This window comes from Camelina sativa, chromosome 12 (genome assembly GCF_000633955.1).
Source record: "Camelina sativa cultivar DH55 chromosome 12, Cs, whole genome shotgun sequence".
In the NCBI taxonomy this organism is placed as follows: domain Eukaryota; kingdom Viridiplantae; phylum Streptophyta; class Magnoliopsida; order Brassicales; family Brassicaceae; genus Camelina; species Camelina sativa.
In genome coordinates this window covers 9,512,824-9,531,531 of record NC_025696.1, presented here as the reverse complement: position 1 = coordinate 9,531,531, position 18,708 = coordinate 9,512,824, and the positions used below count along the sequence as shown (strand labels likewise).

General features: G+C 33.3%; 3 protein-coding genes across 3 annotated transcripts; all 3 read right to left on the bottom strand.

Moving 5' to 3' along the window:
* LOC104731104 (MLP-like protein 328) lies at nt 147–1,265 on the bottom strand. Its single transcript, XM_010450370.1, has 2 exons — nt 992–1,265; nt 147–664 (listed from the first exon to the last, which is right to left on the bottom strand). The coding sequence occupies exons 1-2, from the start codon at nt 1,176–1,178 to the stop codon at nt 396–398; spliced, it is 456 nt and encodes a 151-aa protein (XP_010448672.1). The 5' UTR covers nt 1,179–1,265; the 3' UTR covers nt 147–395.
* LOC104731103 (dirigent protein 6-like) lies at nt 10,220–11,015 on the bottom strand. Its single transcript, XM_010450368.1, has one exon. It carries the CDS (start codon nt 10,967–10,969, stop codon nt 10,406–10,408), a length of 564 nt encoding a protein of 187 aa, XP_010448670.1. The 5' UTR covers nt 10,970–11,015; the 3' UTR covers nt 10,220–10,405.
* LOC104731102 (cation/H(+) antiporter 17-like) lies at nt 13,929–17,891 on the bottom strand. The gene is made up of 4 exons (XM_010450367.1): nt 17,726–17,891; nt 17,247–17,444; nt 15,499–16,500; nt 13,929–15,390 (listed from the first exon to the last, which is right to left on the bottom strand). The coding sequence occupies exons 2-4, from the start codon at nt 17,436–17,438 to the stop codon at nt 14,110–14,112; spliced, it is 2,475 nt and encodes an 824-aa protein (XP_010448669.1). The 5' UTR covers nt 17,439–17,444; nt 17,726–17,891; the 3' UTR covers nt 13,929–14,109.

The following is an 18,708-nucleotide window of genomic DNA, read 5'->3' as shown; positions in this document are numbered from 1 at the left end:
AACGCTGAAATATCTATGTACTGTTTTTTAGCTATTCATAATTTGCCTAATTCAAAAATACTAGCAGATCGTTAACTAAATAGTCTAATACTGGTCACAAGATGTTTAATAATCTGTATAACAGTATAAATATGAAAAATTGTGAATTAAATAAACATTGAAACATGTGATAATATTATTCTTGACAATCATTATATCGAACCCGATATATGATGAGCACAACAACATATTAAAGCATCATACAGAACCCAAACGTACACATAGAAATGAAACTCCACAATACCCATTTATTATACTGAAAAAGCACCTTAATTCATAAATCGAGATGATGATGATGATGGTGGTGTTGATGATGATGATGATGATGATGGTGACTGTGACTTTGGTGGCGATGATTAAGTATTGATTACGTGGTTATCCATGTCAGCAACCAAGCTCTTGACAAATTTCATGTAGCCGCTTGGTTCTGGAGAGTCATCATTGCGCTTCTCCCATATTAAAGTGATCTTGCCGACGCAGGTATCGTCAGATTTTTGAATAAATTGGTAGATGACGTCATACACTTTGAGCTGCTCCATCACGTGACCGTCCAGTCCTCTTAACGTTAACGTTTTAGTCTCGTCATCTATCTCTCTCTTCTCCTTGAACATCTCCTCCTTTCCATCTTTACACACACACATGTACGTGTTCATTAGTTAAAACTTCCCACATCCAACTTAGTCAACCATATATATAAGATAAATATGTGACTAATATGACTATGATCACAAAGAATTTTCAGCGGACTAATGTTCCATTTAGATCATCTGCATAGGTTGTTAAAGTCACGTACTACGTCATGCATAGTGAACAAAACCCTAGAGAGAGCATACATTAATTAACCACCATAATTCATATTTGGCAAATATAGACTACCAAGACCCTAGTTTCTCACACTGTGTGTAAAAAAAAGTGTTAAATAGAGAGAGAAAGTGTATAAGTAAATGTGTACCCCAAGTGTAGTTCCAACTCCTGATAGAGCCGTGGGAGTCATGTTCACCTTCGTGAACGGTGACGTTTTGGATGTGGTGGCCGATGGCGTCAGGGAAGACATGGTTCTCGGTCTTCCACCTCTTGTAGTGTTTCTCAGCCGATCCTTTCAATGGAACCTCCGTTACGTATGTTCCCGAAGTTGCCATTTCTATATCTCTCTCTCTCTCTCTCGTTTTAAAGCTTCCACTAATTGTTTTCTTATGCTTTGTTTTGGATGATACGATAACACTTGTCGTCGCCCTGGTTTATATAGTGAACGTGACGGTTAAAAACATGGTTTCTACCGTTTCTTTTAATCATTTGACAGGCATGCCAGAATCTTCTTTTCTACATATTTTAACCAACACTATTTAATGAGCACTTATGGGTCGTATTTTTAGTTGATAGAGTTTCGACCACGTTATTGATGTGGGTAGTTGGCACATCATCCTCTAGAAATATAATAATGCCCATACACATCTTAATCGCGAGAACAATTATATCTCTGTGTATATACTGCATACATAAAACTACAAAATAAAATGTTATTTATATATTATATGCATAGTAAGCTGATACTTAAAAATAAAGTGTTTAGAAACTCCTAATAAATTTATTTTGAAAAATATTTGGATTAACTTATAGGGAGGAACACTCTTATTCACCCTTTTTAATTAATTAATCAAATAGAACAAGATGTCATGTAATACTATATTTAAAAATAAATCAAAACTAAAATTATAAAAACAAAACAAATCAAGGAAACAAAAAATCTTGATTTTTTATTAAATGATTTTAAATATCGGTTTGAATTTATATAAGAGGATTATGATTATATTTTTTAATTAAACGAAATTATATGTCGGTCTGAGTTTACAAATAAAGATTTAGGATTTAGTTTTTACAATTAATCGAGATTATATGTCGGTTTAAGTTTATAAAGAAGGATTTGAGTTTACAATTAAACGAAATAATATGTTAATTTGGATTTATAAATAAGAATTAGAGTTTAGATTTTAAATATTAAATAAGTCTATATGTCAGTTTGTGTTTACAAAAGAGAAATATGATTTAAATTTTATAATTAAACGAGATTATTTGTCGGTTTGGGTTAACTAAATTAATATTTTCTAATAACTTTCATTTTAATATATTTATTAATTTAATTTATAATTTTTATTTAAATATAATATAATATGGTGCATTTTCATTGGTTAAAACAAAAGGAATGAACAATTATATTCACTTCTAAAAGTGAATCCAAGTATTGCTAATTTCTTTTTTTTATTCTTTTAAAACTCGACTATATCTTGAAAGTGCGGCAAACATATAAATCGATAAAACTATATGTATTATGTTCATAGAAACAATTTTCTTCACTTGAAATTATTTCCAATTTTAGTTAACTTCTTCAATCAACTTCTTTTCTTGACTCTAAATTAGCAACGAGATCGCCATAATTTATGCAATTTATATAGATCAGAGAAGAAGAGAGCCTCCGTTTATGGCTACCACCACCGTTGTGTGTGGCGATGTTGAAGGTTGCAATGTCGAGAGAAGAACCCTGAACACAAAGAAATTTTTTTTTTTTTTATAGAAGTGTTGAATCAAAAGAATATTGTGCAATATTTGTTGAGCAAGAATTTACAAGATTTTATGAGAGATTTTACAAGATTAGGAAAAACAAATCAGTAAAATTTTAAAAAACTTTCTAAACAATCAGTAAGAATCTTCAACTTTATACTTTCCATGATTTTACTTAAAGTCATTAAAACTATCTTAAAATCTCAAACCAATACCTCCCCCTAATTATTCTTAAATTATATTTAAACCATGACTTAATTGACCTTTATTTAATCATGCAAATATAAAGTGATTAGCCTTAACGTTGTTGATTAGTATTTTATTATTTTTAACTAATGCAAATATATAGTGATTGGCCTTTATGTCGTTGATTAGTACTTTTAACTAATTTCAAGGTCGAGCGGGTGAGACCAAAGTTTAATATGTACAAGAGGCATATATGTTCAATTATGGAGCTGGAGACACCTAACATTTCACGAAGGTATGTTTATTATTGTATCTTATAATAGATTTTTGGCTTTCGCCTGCACTCGACATGTTGAAAGTCAAAACAATGTGCCCTCCATGTTCCTCCAATATATTGTTTACATTGTTTAACCGTTTATAATAAAACTAGATTAAGATCCGTGATATAGCACGGATTGAAATTCATTTTATTTATATTCTAACTTTTATATAAAATATAATTTATATGATTAGTTTTTAAAGTTTTTTTTGATAAAACATTAAGCAATAAAATCATATACTAAATATGATGGCTTGAAAAAAGACATCTATTTTGTAATTTTTATATTGTTAATGATTCTAGATAAGTATTCGTGTTATAACACTCGTTAAATTTTATTTTATACAAAATTTTGTATATTTTATATTTTAAAATAAAATTTTAATATATTATATTAGTTTATGTATATGAAGTTATTTCAATAATGTATATTCTACATCATGACTTGAATGTCATTATCTGACATAATTTTATAAATTTGGTTTTTAAAAAGCAAGTTTTTATATTATGAGTAATTTAATAAATTGTTATACTTTTTGTTTTAATATACTTGGCTTTTTGAAATTCTTTCATATTATAGTGTCATATTATTAACATTGCTATAACAAATCATTTTAGAGTGTTTATAGTTTCTAACTTTTATATCAAGTTTCAATATTTTTATAATATTTCAAAATAAATTATTTTATATTATATAAAATTATAAAATTCAACAAAAAATATGAAATTAAATTTAAATATTCAAATTTTGACCCATTACTCAGTAAAAATTTTAATTCAATATATATTATTTTTAAAAAATAATATTACTAAAGCTTGAATATTTTATAGATTGAACAATTTATATTTTTTTTTTTAAATTCAACTTATGGTATATCCGGAAATAAAAATATTTTTTAGTTATAATAAATAATATAATAATTTATTTTTTTCACAAATAGACTCATATATAAAAATGAGAGGTGAAGTATAATGATAATTAACAAATTAATATGTTAAGTTAGATATCAAAAGATTTTAATGTGGATGAATAATTTAATAAAGGAAATTACACTACAAGAAAACAATCGATTTGCGATGGAAGAATCCATCGCACATCCCTCGTAAATCGTCAATCGCAAGGGATTTGCGAGATACTACGATTCCTCGCAAATCGCGTCTCGCAAATTCCAAACGTCGCAAGTGCCTCGCAAATTTTGCGAGGAAAATTTTCCCTCGCAAATGTCTCGCAATATGCGAGGACACCTTTCCTCGCAAATCACTAGCAATTTGCGACAAACCTCTTTACTCGCAAAGCTGAAGCAATTTGCGAGAAACTGAATCCATCGCAAATACGTTGCAATCTGGATTAATTGTAATAAAATTAATTTAGAATTTGGATTAGAATCGAAATTTTAATTTGAATTGGCAATTGGTATTAGAATTAAAATTCCTATTAAATCCAAACTGAAATAGAATTTTAATTGTCTTAACAAAAAATTCAAACTAGGATGAAATTTAAATTGTCTTAAAAAAATATTTACATTACAAAACACAAGGTTTTAAAAAGTTTGAGAGAGAGAGTCGGTTCTGGTTCCGGTTGCGCTACCGGTGTTGGTAGTGTTGCCCTCTCCTCCGGCTTCTGGGTTGGTCCTTGTCGTGTTTCCAAACTTAGAAGCAAATTCCGGATCCTTTTCAGCGAGATACTCGAAGTATGCATCATAGCTATGCATCCTCTCTGAACTTGTTTGGATTTGATCCGCCTGAGTTTGGATTTGATTCGCCTGAGTTTGGATTTGAGTCGTCTGAGTTTGAATTTGAGTGGCCTGAGTTTGAATACAGTCCTCAGCGGCAGCTAGCTTCTGAGCCAATATTACCGGATCATTAGCCGGAGACATAGGCGATGGACCGCTACTGGCAGAGGATGCTTCAAACTGCAATGAACCAACCCCATAAATCCTGTTTTTCTTCTTTGGAGCAACCTACAAACAAAACAACAACACACCAATGAACTTCAAAGAAAGACGAAGACAAAACTCAAACAAAAACAAAGACAGTCAAAATATATAAAACAGACAACTTACCGATGTGTAAATTTTGTTTTTGACATGAATGGGCACCCCACCAGAAGCAGTGCTCTCTCCATTATCCCATGTGCAATTCTCAGATTCCAACTCCTGAATCTTGGACGACACCTCGTTGAACAGAGACTCAGACTTTCCATCCGTGAAAGACCCATCAGGCTTTCGATGAGTGTCTTCTAGGATGCGTACAAGATCAGGAGTTAACTCACCAGTTAGCTCACACTGAAACAGAAAAACAGACAGATGATTAGTGTATTGATTGTCCATAAAGTCAATGCTAGTTCAAAAAGAAGAAGGCCTAAACACTTACATGTTTTTGAGCTCGAGCTTTAAAAGAGGTTTGGCCTGAGCGATGCTTATGTATGCCGATGCCATCAGGATCATGATATCGAGCATTCCGGCTGTTGGTACTCTTGACTACTGATTTGGGGTCAAGCCAATATTTAACAAGACCAACCCATACTTGAGGATCAATCCACCGAGGCTTTGCCTCATCACCTTTCAGTTTCCACTTTAACTTCCACCTAGACACTTGATCACACATCCTGTCCTTAAGTTTGGTTTCAAACTCCTTCCTAACCCTATCGTTTATGGAACGGTCCCAATTATATATTTGCTTCCAAAAAACAAAAAAGTAAATTAGTATATGTTTAAACTTGACATATAAAACATTTTGTAAATTAGCAAAATAGATTTGACTTACCGCAAAAGATTCATACCAACGGTCTACCACGTTAGTCGGCGTCTGTGTCCAATTGGCATGAGGCTCTTTGAAATCTCTTTCAAAGATGCTTCGTACAGTAGCGGCAACAGAGGGATCTTGGTCAAACCTCCAAACAAAATACAAAATGAAAGGAGTGAATTATTTACCAGACAGATTTCAGATTTCAACATGAAATTAAAAACTTTAAAGTTTTGCTTACCAGACAGTTCCTGGAGGTCGACGTGGATCAAGCTTCGTTAAACCTGCACGCCCAGGACTATCGAGCAACTCTTCCAGTGTAAGATTGTTGAGACGTGTAGAAGCTCCTGTAGACGACAAACGAGCGGATGGAGTCACCTCCGGATGATCCCCAGAGCCAAGATTCACATTAGAGGGTGAAGGTGAAGGAGAAGGAGTATGATAAGACGGTGTCACCGGTAGTGGTTGCGAGGTTGAACGGCGAGAGTTAGAACCGGTGGGAGTCCGTGTACGGTTAGAACCGGTGGGAGTAGGTACACCTTGATCAGACAGGAACCTTGTGTAATCGTTGCCATTAAACATCTATAAGAAAATCAAAATCAATTTAATCAGATCTAAGAGAAATAAGAAATTAGGGTTAATTTATGAAATTAGGGTTAATAGAATTAGGGTTAATAGATGAAATTAGGGTTAATAGAAGAAATTAGGGTTAATAGAAGAAATTAGGGTTTACCTTGACGGAGAAGACGAAGGGTTTGCCGGTTCAACAGAGAAGACGAAGAAGAGCGGCTACGGTTTTCCGGAGAAGACGAAGAAGAGCGGCTAGAGTTTGCCGGAGAAGACGAAGAAGAGCGGCTACGGTTTGCCGGAGAAGACGAAGAAGAAAGGAGATTAGGGTTAATTGAGAGGATGAAGAAGAGAGATTAGGGTTTAGGTGAATGAGTTTGAGCTTCGCTCAAACCAGAGCTCGGTGGTATATATAAACATTTTGAGCACTCGTAAAGCCCTCGCAGTAATTGCGACGGAGTAACTAGGAACCGACAAACTGACCAATCAAAATTCACCAAACATTGCGAGGGATTAGCGATGGATCCGTCGCAAATCCCTCGCACCTTTATAATCAATCGAAATTAATTTTATACCAAGACCATCCTCATTAAAATGTAATTAATCAAAAGCTAAAGAAATACCAAAATCCAATATTATTAATCAAAAGCTAAAGAAATACAAAAATCCAAGAAATCAAAATCTAATATTATTAGTTTTCTAAGTCCAACATTATTATATACAAATAGTTTGTTATGTGTAGATAAATCTCTAAAGTTTTGGAAATTAATCTCCAAAGTTACTTGTCTCTGGATGCAATGTTGGTTAGTAATGATCTTCTTTAATTTGCATGTAAAAGATCAAATTGCAAGGGAACCGTGAGGCTTTAGCGAGGGATTACCTAGGGTCCCTCGCACATCCCTTACAATTTGCGAGGGATCTGCGAGGCTACACTCACAGATCCCTCGCAAATCTCTCGCAAGTGTATATATCCTTTTGCATCAACTTTATTTTCTTAATAATACAATCTCTATTAATTTCATATTTTTCCTATGTTTTGGAAAGTTCATTTTTCATATAGTTGGTGATTACTGGACTATGGACTCTACATTGCAATTGTTGATCAAAACACCTTTAACACTTATATATGTTCATAATGAAAGTAAATCACATATTGATTTACATATATATATATATATATATATATATCTTTATGTGTTTTCTTTACACATGTTGATTCATCTCAAATGTTTTTTTGTCTCTTGATGTTTAATGGGAACTTCACTTCAGAATTAAACCTAAGCTCAAATCCTAAGCTCAAACCCTAAACCCTAAACCCTAAACCCTAAATCCATAATGACCTCACAAATCCCTCGCTTATTCCTCGCAAATTTGCTACGGATTATATTACTCGCTAATTCGTCGCAAGTCTGCGATATATTTGCGAGGAATGGCTTCTTCCACGCAAATATATCGCAAGTCCCTCACAAATTTGCGAGAAACGTGCGACGGACACTTCCCTCACAAATTTGCGAGGGATTTGCGAAGGTCCTCGTCTTCGTAGCAAATGTCCCGCAAATTCATCGCAAATTTGCGAGGGCGTTTGTCCGTCGCAGATTTCCGTCGCAAATAACGTGTTTTCTTGTAGTGTTAATATGGTAAGTTAGATGATATCAAATGATTTTTTAGAATATTTTCTTTAAGATTTTCGGAAATAAATTAAAGTTGCATCCACTATTAAACTTGTAACCAATTAATCTATCAATTAATTTATAACTTATTTGTAACCAACTTATTAATATTATATCGTCTACAAAATAATGTTGTGTACTTCCATTTTATTATAAAGGGGATATTAGATTAAAACCCACGTATATATACGCATGTTTATAATTTTTTTTTTGGCAAATCGCATGTTTATAATTTAAATTTCCTAATCCGTAAGAAAAATATATAAAATTAAATCAGATATTATGTTAAAAATAGAAATTCGTTATTTTCACTTATTTCTTTATTTATTTATTAGTTTTAATTAAATATTCTCATTCCTTCTCAAATGTTTAAGTGTTTTAATCTTGTGTAAATAAGATTATATAAATTAAAAACTATAATATCGAATATATAATACAACAATTTTTAGTAATAGATGGTTTTTACATTATAATATGTCGTCTGATTTACATGTTAATTTATACATGTCTTTTTCTTACAAATTTAGTAAGTTTTACTATAGTCGTGTGTAAATAATATGTTAAACTTCTATCACACCAACTATAAATTTAAACATACATTTTGAAAAAAATTTAAATATGGTTTTAAATTCACTTATAACTAAAAATATATTAAAAATTTTGTAAAAATAAGCTGAAATATAGTTTGAAAAATAAGTCTGTGGTGATTAATGAAAAAAATATTAGTTTAACATAGTACCAATATCATTTATAAAATATTAGTTTAACATAGTACCAATATCTGTCGAAATATCATTTATAAATTATTAGTTTCGTAGTACCAATCAGTCTTGAAATTTAATAATTTTATATAGAAATGAAAAAAATGTGACATCCATATTCTATTGTATGGTCATGCATTAAATAATTCGGATTGATTTGAAATGGTTGGCCTAACTGTACATTATGATTTATAAACTTTACCTGTCTCTGTCTGCCAAACTAAAAACAAATTTTCGCGAGACCCTAAAATCAAATCAAAATGGGGAATTTATTGGTAATACTTTATCGCTGCTCTTGCTGTCTTTTTTTTTTGTCCTTTCAAAACTTTTATCAAACTTAATTGGACACTAGATGATCCGCTCATGAATCCTGCTCTAGTTGTCTCAATCTGTGGAAACTATGTATGTAGTACGTTTCGAGAAAATTAGAAAATTATTATTTAGATATGTCACTGGGATCTGAAAAGTAACAATTTGAGTTTAAAATATGCTATTTAGTAATATAGTTTGATATTGTTTTCCTTTAACTTTTGTATAGTGGTATGGCCATTCACAAAATTGCATCTAAAATGAATCCAGTGGGACTAAATATGAGCTCTTGTGAACAATCGAATCATAATATCGCAAAAAACAAAGAATAAACGGGGGAACTTTTGCCAAGGTAGAACAGAGGAGAAGGAGGACTTAGCATCGACTCAATATGGTTTATCATATTTTAAGAGGAATCTCTTGATGGTTATATGGTAGGGTTTGGAATAGAGAGACTCAGAGACATTAGTAACACAAATGGTTTGATGATTTTCATCATTAATTAAGGACAAACTTTGACATCGTATAGTATGTGGAAAAACTAATCAATGTTTCATTTGATTGTTAAGCTTTCAGTTATCTTGAAGAAAACCATACCATTTTGTTTCAAGCAGAGATACATTCATGGGCCCATACTATTCTACTTGGTCCGGCTTGGATCGGCCCGATACCAATGGGCTAGAGAATATGTGGCGCACTTTAGGATCTAAAATCTATTAAACTGTGGCGCAGTTAAGGACATCTTCATTGGAGGGATTTAGGGAGGACTCTTATGATAAATGAGATCAAAATTAAATCAAAATTGAATTAGAAAATAAGAGGCAACTCGTATTTAGTAGACTTAAGATGCAATTCTTATTCTTATTTCATAAACAGTACATTATATATTGATTAAAAATTCTAAACAGTACATAAGAGTCTCAAATTTAAAACTCACCATTGGACTTGCCCTTAGATTCATTTTTGGAAATAATTATTTTAGTTATTCAAAAATAGATATAAAATGGACAGGAGTACGAATAACTATTTCATGCGGGTTGAGCCCCTTTTTCATTTTAATAAAACTATCGGGAAAAAAAAAAGATTTTCATTATGTTTTTTTGACTTCTTGCAATTGACAACATTAACCATAAATCAAAATAAACACACAAAAAAAGGACAAATAAAACACGTACTTAGTAGTAGTAACACATTATCTCTGTGTTAGCACACAAATTTCAAAAAAAAAAAAAAAAGCACATATAATTAGTTAGCTAGTAACATTCGTAGAGTTTAATATCCATCTTAACTCGGAAATACTTAGCACCTTGAAATATATCTGTCACGAAGGTAGCGATCCCACGAGCCATGAAGAAGTCGCCGGTCCCTCCAACGACGGATAGATCTCTTGTCGGCTCCATCATCAAATCCGCACCCATAATGTTCAATGTCCCTTTGTGTTGCGTTGAGTTAAACACCAACGTGTAACAAAACCACGCATTGAAGTCCATCTTCATGTCATAGAAATAGAATCCTTGTGCACGAGCTACGGGTTCCGAGAGATAGTTTTTGTCCATTGTTATGGGGTCGTCGAAAATCACAAACTTACCGAACTTGAAGTTTCCTAGTCCCGGAGGGCTCACGATGGCGGCGGAGGTTGCGTTTGCTACATTGTCGCCATCGTAGAGGATGTCATGGAAGTAGAAGGAGAAGTGTTTGCATGGTTTTTTCTGATCGAGTGTTTTTCGTGATCCGAAGACAGTATCGGAGAATAGTAAAACCAATAAGAAGAATAAGAAGAGGGATTTGAAGAGTTGTTTCTCTATTAGAGATGCCATAGTTAGCTAGAGACTGGTGCGTACTGAGTTGTGTAAAAATGATGAGAGCTTACACCCATTTATATAGAAGTATTTGAGGGACACACAGCTAACTGGGTCGGTTATGTTTGGTCAAGTTAAATTTAATTAAAAGAAATTAGAGTGGAAAATAAGGTTTTAAGATCATTTTGAGGGACAAAAGAGGGGTTGGTGATAACTAAGCTACAACTTAATTCACTTTCTTGATAGAAATAATTTTTTTTTGTTGACAGAAAGAAAAAGAGTGCATAGATTTAATGATTTTATGTGTACTATAAAAACGTTTGGTGAGTCCAACCTAAAAGCATAAAGTCGAAGGCTAGCTAATATAACACAAAACAAATTTCAACGAAAAAGAAAGTTTTAGGCGAAAATGGAAAAAACAAATCAATAATTAGAAAACTCTTTAGGAAATATTGCCTTAAAATAACGAACGCCCATCACTCATGTGCCGATGTCTGGTGCATATGGTTAAAACTTAAAACTAGGTAACGTGTAAAATAAATCATGTTCCAGCTTGGCTTCTAAGATTGCTAATAATTAACCCTTTTCTTCGTTAAAAGACATTTGATAATATTCCGAAAACATTTCTAGGTTACTGATAAATAAATTTAATGATACAATTAATTAAGATCGACACATTTTTATTTATTACAACACTAGCAAATATACAAAAAAAAAAAAAAAAAATGAATAGATACTACACGAATGTAGATTAGATATGTTTATCTTCGTGTAGATTTTTCATATCATGAAGTCATAAATTAAATTAGATCAAGACAATATATATTTAGATAATACAGAATTTGAATATAAATCTATAAGAAAACTATTAACTTGGAAGGTAATATAAATTTTTAATTTAGAAAAAAATCATAAAGAAAAATATCCCTTATATATTAAAAGAGAAACATTCTCACACAAAATACTGACGTGTCGCACTCACAGAGCTCCAAACACTATTTCCTTTATTTATCATTAGTTTTTTATAATATTTACATTACTTTTCCAAAAATATAATTAACTTAATTATATCCTTTAATTACATTTTCATAACATCTTTAAAATGAGTTTTAATAACTCTTTGTTCATATAATATGATAATATAAGATTGATATTATAATAATTTTTACGGGTTAAATTTTAATTATTATACAATATATATATATACTACACAATCGAATTTTAGATTCCAATTACCGATAAATATTATAGATTTTGTAAATAAAAATTACAATAAAAATATTTAATAATTATTTAATAGTTACCTAGTTAAAATACGTTAAAATTGTTGTGATACGTTTAGTTTTGCAAAGTAACCAAAACTTGAAACTTCAAAACTACGGTAGATCGTAAGGATGACAGGTTCATGATTCATGAAGATGTTTTATATAAACTTAACAACTTAGTATTATTAAGAGTATTTTATGTATATATATATAAATGTTATAATTATACAAGGGCATGCGCAATTGCTCATGTAGAACAATTATTCCCTCTATCGCTTTACTTTACGTATAAGACTAACATATATATAAAAAAATTCTTTGAGAACTTTATAGTCAATTAATTCAATTAAGAATTCTTATTTGTTCTCATATTCATTTTAAAATAGTATTAGTCAATAATATCTGTCACTAACTCCTTCCTAACACATGAGTAAAAGCACAAACGTTAAAAAGTCAAACAAGATGATTTAATCCTAAGCAAAAGAAGAGTTCAAATGGGTTTAGTTGCCTAACTCCTCATTTGTCCCTTACTAACTTCAAAGTAGCTAGCCATGTTGAAACTAGATAGCTTCTAAACCAAGTAGGTTTAACAACTGAGACAACAACATAAGAAAGTCAGACCATGATTTTTTTTTAAAACTGCTTTGAGACCATGAATCCATGAAATCTGAACTAAAAGCTTTGTACCAAGCCTTTTGAAATGGAGAAGTTAAACAGAGTTGAATATCAAACTATAGCGCCATGTCAAGAATTCGGCCGTAGTCTTGGTTTTACTCAATGTCGTGCTACGTTTCTAAAGATAAGTATGATTTTTTTTTCCTGAAAATAAGATAATTATAATTTAATTTTTATGATGTCAATAAAAATATTTCATAAAAAGTTATTAGGAAGAAAGCCTCTTTCCTTAGTACGTAATTTTTAACCACTGCGACTAGTTTTTACTCTGATGTATTTACCATTCGTTACAATATAATAAGCAAATAAGCACGTACGTGGTTTTACAATGATACATGATGGATCAAAGAAGGCAAGAGCTATGGTGCAGCATGATGTACAATTTCTCTACAACACACCTTCAAATTCTAGGATAAACGAATACATATGCCGTGCGACATACCTGATATTTAATCAGTGGTTTGGCCCATCATCGTATATTTACAACATATCCGAGAGATTCGGTTACACAATTCCTAGCTAGGAAAAAAAAGGATCATTTCGTCATAAGAAATCTTAAAGCCATTATGCTATTCCCAAATTCATCATGAAACATCATAGATTTCTAAACTAAACAATCAGTGTGGGGCCTAGCACACACAACTTAGTATGATGAATAACAAACAAATTCAATGTCGACATCAAAGGTGATGAATTCAAAGACCGTTTTGTTTTCTCGTTTAAATGTCGACATAAAAGGTGATGAAACACATAAAATCATCACAACGCATATTTGCTTACGCAAACAAATTGAAGTCAGCATGAGGTTTATAAAAATAAAAATAAAAATAAAAAAGGTCCCCCAAAAATAGTCCGTCAACGGCAAAATATTCCGATAAGGTCGTCAATTAAATTCCATGAAATTTTGGTGATTTTTTTGACCAAAAAAAAATTTATCATCAAACTGCCACCTGAACAGATGACCAAATATAAAACTTCCACCTGAATTTAATTCATAATGTTTTAATTACAAACATTTTAATTAATAATGGACTTAATAATTATGATTCCCTCTTGTCTCGTTAGTTATGAATTAAAATTTCAAAACCAAATGAAACGAAGACTTTGCCATACAAAGATAATATATTTGTGGTATTTAAAATATGCATCACATGTTATTAATATATACAAGCCAATCTTTTGACCTTTCGAGTCTTGGAATCCCAAAGAGAAAAATCACTAAGGACTCTCGGAATCTTCAACCAACGACTTTTCAGTCGTGACGTCCTTGGTAACTCCAACTACCGGAAGAACGGGGCTTGCTGTGTACTGTTGCACCACTAACACTGACGCCGTCGTCGAAACATTTTCGCTTGCCGTTAACAAATTCCCGATCGGTCCAAGCTCCGGCGTATCGCTTCTTTCCACGTGCAACCCCGACGCCACCGAACCTTCCGGTGACTTCCCCACCAAGAAAAGATTGCTTTTAGAACACTCTTTGATAACCTCGAAAACTTCCTTGTAACATTTCACGATTTTCTCTTCGTAAACGATTAGAGATTCGGAATCTGAATTAGAAAGAGTACTTTCTTGTTCTTTAATCATTGCCTTCAGCTCGGTTATAGCTTCTATATCAATCAACTTGGTATCCCCGGAACATGATGCATGATCTTCGAGTATCTCAAGCTTCACATTTTCCGGTTTAAATTCCTCGCTAGGAATAAACCGAATAACGGTTAAGCTTATCCCGGGATGTTCCGCCATACGCATCGCAAACGCTAACGCCTCCCGATCATCATTCCCTCCAAAAAACAAAACCGTTATAACCAACGAGAAATCACTAGAAGCGACACGAGTCGTACCACCAAGCCCACGATCAACCAATATCGCAACAGAACATGGAGCTTCTTCCATAACCTTCTTGTTAATCCAACGGTAATCGTTCCGAGTCGTCTCCCATGTTCTGTCCAGCCTAACGTGCTTATGAAACGGAAGAATCACCATAGCCGTGCTTTTGCGTTCCGCGCTTTGACATATATCCTCATGTATAGTCGCCATCGCTGAGATTGCCGTCATGGGACGCACAGAGACACGGCTAAGTCTCCGGAAAGCCTCAAATGCGACCACGACCATGTCGGAAGAACTATTGTTACCAGTTTTGTCTTTGTTCCAGAATGGAAGTCCATTTTTCCTGACCTTGTGTGCCATTAGTACAGCGGATGATCTCTCGGAAAGCTCCATAAGATGCATCGCATAGACCGATAGAGTTTCTTTGCGGTTTGAACCTCGGGATGCTTCTATGAGGTTGACGATCGTTGGGATGTTCATTATGCTCTGGAAACAGAACATGAGACGGAGTGGTTTATTGGATTTCTTCGTCTCCTCAATTGTTCGGTTTTGGTAATCACCTTTGGCTAAGGCTTTACCCGGTTTGTACACGGCTAGAACTAGAGGAGTCGTCATGAACGTGGTGAATATGGCCATTAGAACCATTATAGCGAAAACCTGATCGTTCAAAACCTGCGAAAACACATGGAATCAAGTTAACATACAAATTTTTTTGTAAAATCTGATTTTAATAATTATAAAAAAAAAACTGTTTCTTTTATTTGAAATCTATGAACTTACCCCTCTGTCTTTACCGATGTTGAGGACGATGAGCTCAACAAGGCCTTTCGTGTTCATCAAGAAACCGAGTGCTAAAGACTCGTCAAGCGGAACTTTGCAGTAAAGGGAAACTAGAACTGTACCGACGATTTTACCGAAACAAGCATTGAAAATAACCAAAACCAAGAGTCCCCAAGACTGAGCTCCTTGAATCGTCGCCACATCCGTTTTCAAACCACTCGAGACGAAGTAGAGCGGCAAGAAAATACCCGACACGAGATCCTCAACTTTCTCAACTAGAGCATTCGCGAAATTACCTTCTTTAGGAAAAATAACCCCGATCACAAACGCACCAAACAGCGCGTGGATCCCAATCAAGTCCGTGACAAAGCTAGCAGCAAGAACAATACCTAACGTGCAACACACGTAGAGTTCATTAACTGGCTCTCCCTCAGGACAACGTTTAGCAATCAACTTAATCCCCGGTTGCACGACAAAGATACAAAACAAGACGAAACCGCAACCCGCGAGAAACACCCATAGAGATGTGAGAGGAGAACCCCCGTCGCCCGAGATAGCCACGGCGAGAGCAAGGAGAATCCAAGCTACAACATCATTGACCGCAGCAGCGGACAAAGCAATCTTTCCGACATCAGTGGTCAGAAGCTTGATCTCAGCGAGAATTCGTGCCAAAACGGGAAATGCGGTGATGGAGAGAGCAACCCCCATGAAGACGAGAAAAGGAGCTTTACTGACTCCATCAGCTATGGTACTTCGGAGAACAAACGAAGTTCCAATACCAAGGATAAAAGGAAGAGTGATTCCGGCTAAAGCGATCGAGAGAGCTCTCTTTCCTGTTCGCTTGAGGGATTTAGGGTCGAGCTCGAGACCAACGAGGAAGAGGAAGAAGATGAGTCCTAAGTTTGCAAGTGTGTCTAAAACCGTTAGACTCCTTGGTGGGAAAACCGTGGTGAGAAACTTTGAGCTTTTCCCAAGAGCTGATGGTCCAAGTAATATTCCACCCTAATCACAACAAAAACATAAACTCAAACTTAATGACATTATAATTCCGAATAAAACAATGTAATAATCAATGATATATTCCACCCTAAAACCACAACATCGAAGGTAAAAGTTTATACAGTACTCCATTATAATTCCAAAAATAATGATGATGTGTTTTATTTTAATAGTGTATTATTTGCCTAGTCATATAATAAGGGAAGTAATTAAACATCCATCATCTATGACTAATCAACATCGTCATATTATTTTATCAGAAAAATAGAATCGTCATATGAGTATTTATTCCAAATGTTGGAATTGATCACTGCTTACAAGCCACAAGATTCATAGGAACGTGGAAGCATAAACAGATAATATAAGATTTTTGCTTAAAAAAAAGTTAAGAGATATTATAAGATATTAATATGTGTGTGTAACTGCAAGATACTCTTAAAAGCTTAACGTGTTAGCGAATTTTGTGGAAGAAAACGAATATTCTGATGAAAGTTCCTACGATAGCTATGTCATAAATAAGTCCGACGACTTATTCACAACCGTATAATTGGAGTTAGCAGCCTTAGAATTTTAATGTAAATTTCCAAAAATTCCGTCACCTTATCTAATTATTTGATCAAACTGGTAACAATATCTTTTTGACTTCTAAATAGACCCCAAAATGGATATAAATATATAATAAACTAATTTGACCCAAAAAAATATATATTTATATATAAAGAAATAATTCAAGAGATAAAGAAACGTACGACAATCTCGGCGATGACACGTGGCTGCCGGAGAGGACGGAGGAGAAAAGCAAGAAGACGAGTAAGAAGAAGAACGATACAGATCTGGAGTATGAGAAGAGGCAACGCGTGCTCCAGAGGATTCTCGCCTTGGAATACTCCATTAGAGGTTGCTTTCATTGGTCCTGGACATGTTGTACCATTTGTTCCCATGATGACCTACAATTTCGAATTGTTATTACCAATTAGTCACTTTGCATGTTTTTGCATTTTCCGGGAAGAAATGCACATTAGTAGCGATTTGGGAATTGACTTCTCAGCATAATCATAGGATTTAAAAACAAAAAAAGAGTTAAATTATGGGTAGTCAATAGAAGAAACGTAACAAATAAGTCGATAACAATGATTGACTGTGTTATTTATCTCATGGAATTTTAAAAAGATGAGGATTGAGTTAGTATATAAGAGTTTTGGATAGGTAGAGAAGAAGCGATACTTACGGATAAGTAAATATCTGAAAACGTAGATTTTTATCGGACGGGAGAAGATTCTATCCGTTTCTACTTGGTTGAACAAAGATCTTCGCGAAGGGACTATACGAACTTTGTGATTGGTGTTTGGTGAAATTTGGAACTTTTTCTCCTTATAAACAGAGGACTTGAGGTCAAGTGTGGATAATGGATATGGATGCAGTATTTACTAGGGTCTTTATATAGCCTGCAAGTCTCTTGCAATACCCATAATGCCCCTATTTGCGCGGGAGTTACTTCCTTTTTTGTTTTTTTTTTTGTTTTTTTTTTGTTTTTCTGTATATGTACGTATGTAAAAATAAAAGATAGAAATACATTATCTTTGAGGCTAGGTTGGCAAACTAGCAAATTAATTTCTTTAAGTAATTTGGTGACTAATGATTCTGAATTTGGACGGTTTTTGGCGACTAGTCATCTATATGTACAGTACTAGTGTACTAGTTTTCAGTATGGGGTCATGTGCGAGCAGTACATTTGTTTTGCATTGCATTCTATTGTAATTGACATTATAGTTTTTATATCAGTGTAAAATCATGGAAATGACCTCATATCAACTCAAACCTAATTAAGCTCTACTCGGCTATTTCATCTTAATTCACCATGAACACAATAATTGGGTTTCACTATCATTTCCTTAAATTCTTTAAGACCCCAAAATCTAAGATTTCACATATCATCTTAGAGAGTGTATTTAACTTGACATTGTAAGTGATTTGTGTAAAATTTACAAAACATATATTATTCAATCATGAATTTTAAAAAGTTTCTTGAAATCTACTGTTATTGAACTAATGATTTAAAAATCTACTTTAAAATCTACTATTATTCAAAACAGTTTCTGAATTTGGATTTTAATGATTTTTAGAGATTTCAAAGGATTTGAGAGGATTTTTTTAGTGAAAAATATAGAAATCTAAATCTCCTAATTTTAGGTGGGATTTAAAATTTTTTTA

Coding starts and splice junctions, on each gene's coding strand:
- LOC104731104 (XM_010450370.1), bottom strand. CDS start 1,178: ATGGCAACTTCGGGAACATACGTAACGGAGGTTCCATTGAAAGGATCG. Junction 665..991: donor GAGTTGGAACTACACTTGGG/GTACACATTTAC, acceptor GTGTGTGTAAAG/ATGGAAAGGAGGAGATGTTC.
- LOC104731103 (XM_010450368.1), bottom strand. CDS start 10,969: ATGGCATCTCTAATAGAGAAACAACTCTTCAAATCCCTCTTCTTATTC.
- LOC104731102 (XM_010450367.1), bottom strand. CDS start 17,438: ATGGGAACAAATGGTACAACATGTCCAGGACCAATGAAAGCAACCTCT. Junction 16,501..17,246: donor GTGTCATCGCCGAGATTGTC/GTACGTTTCTTT, acceptor TGTTGTGATTAG/GGTGGAATATTACTTGGACC. Junction 15,391..15,498: donor ACATCGGTAAAGACAGAGGG/GTAAGTTCATAG, acceptor GTGTTTTCGCAG/GTTTTGAACGATCAGGTTTT.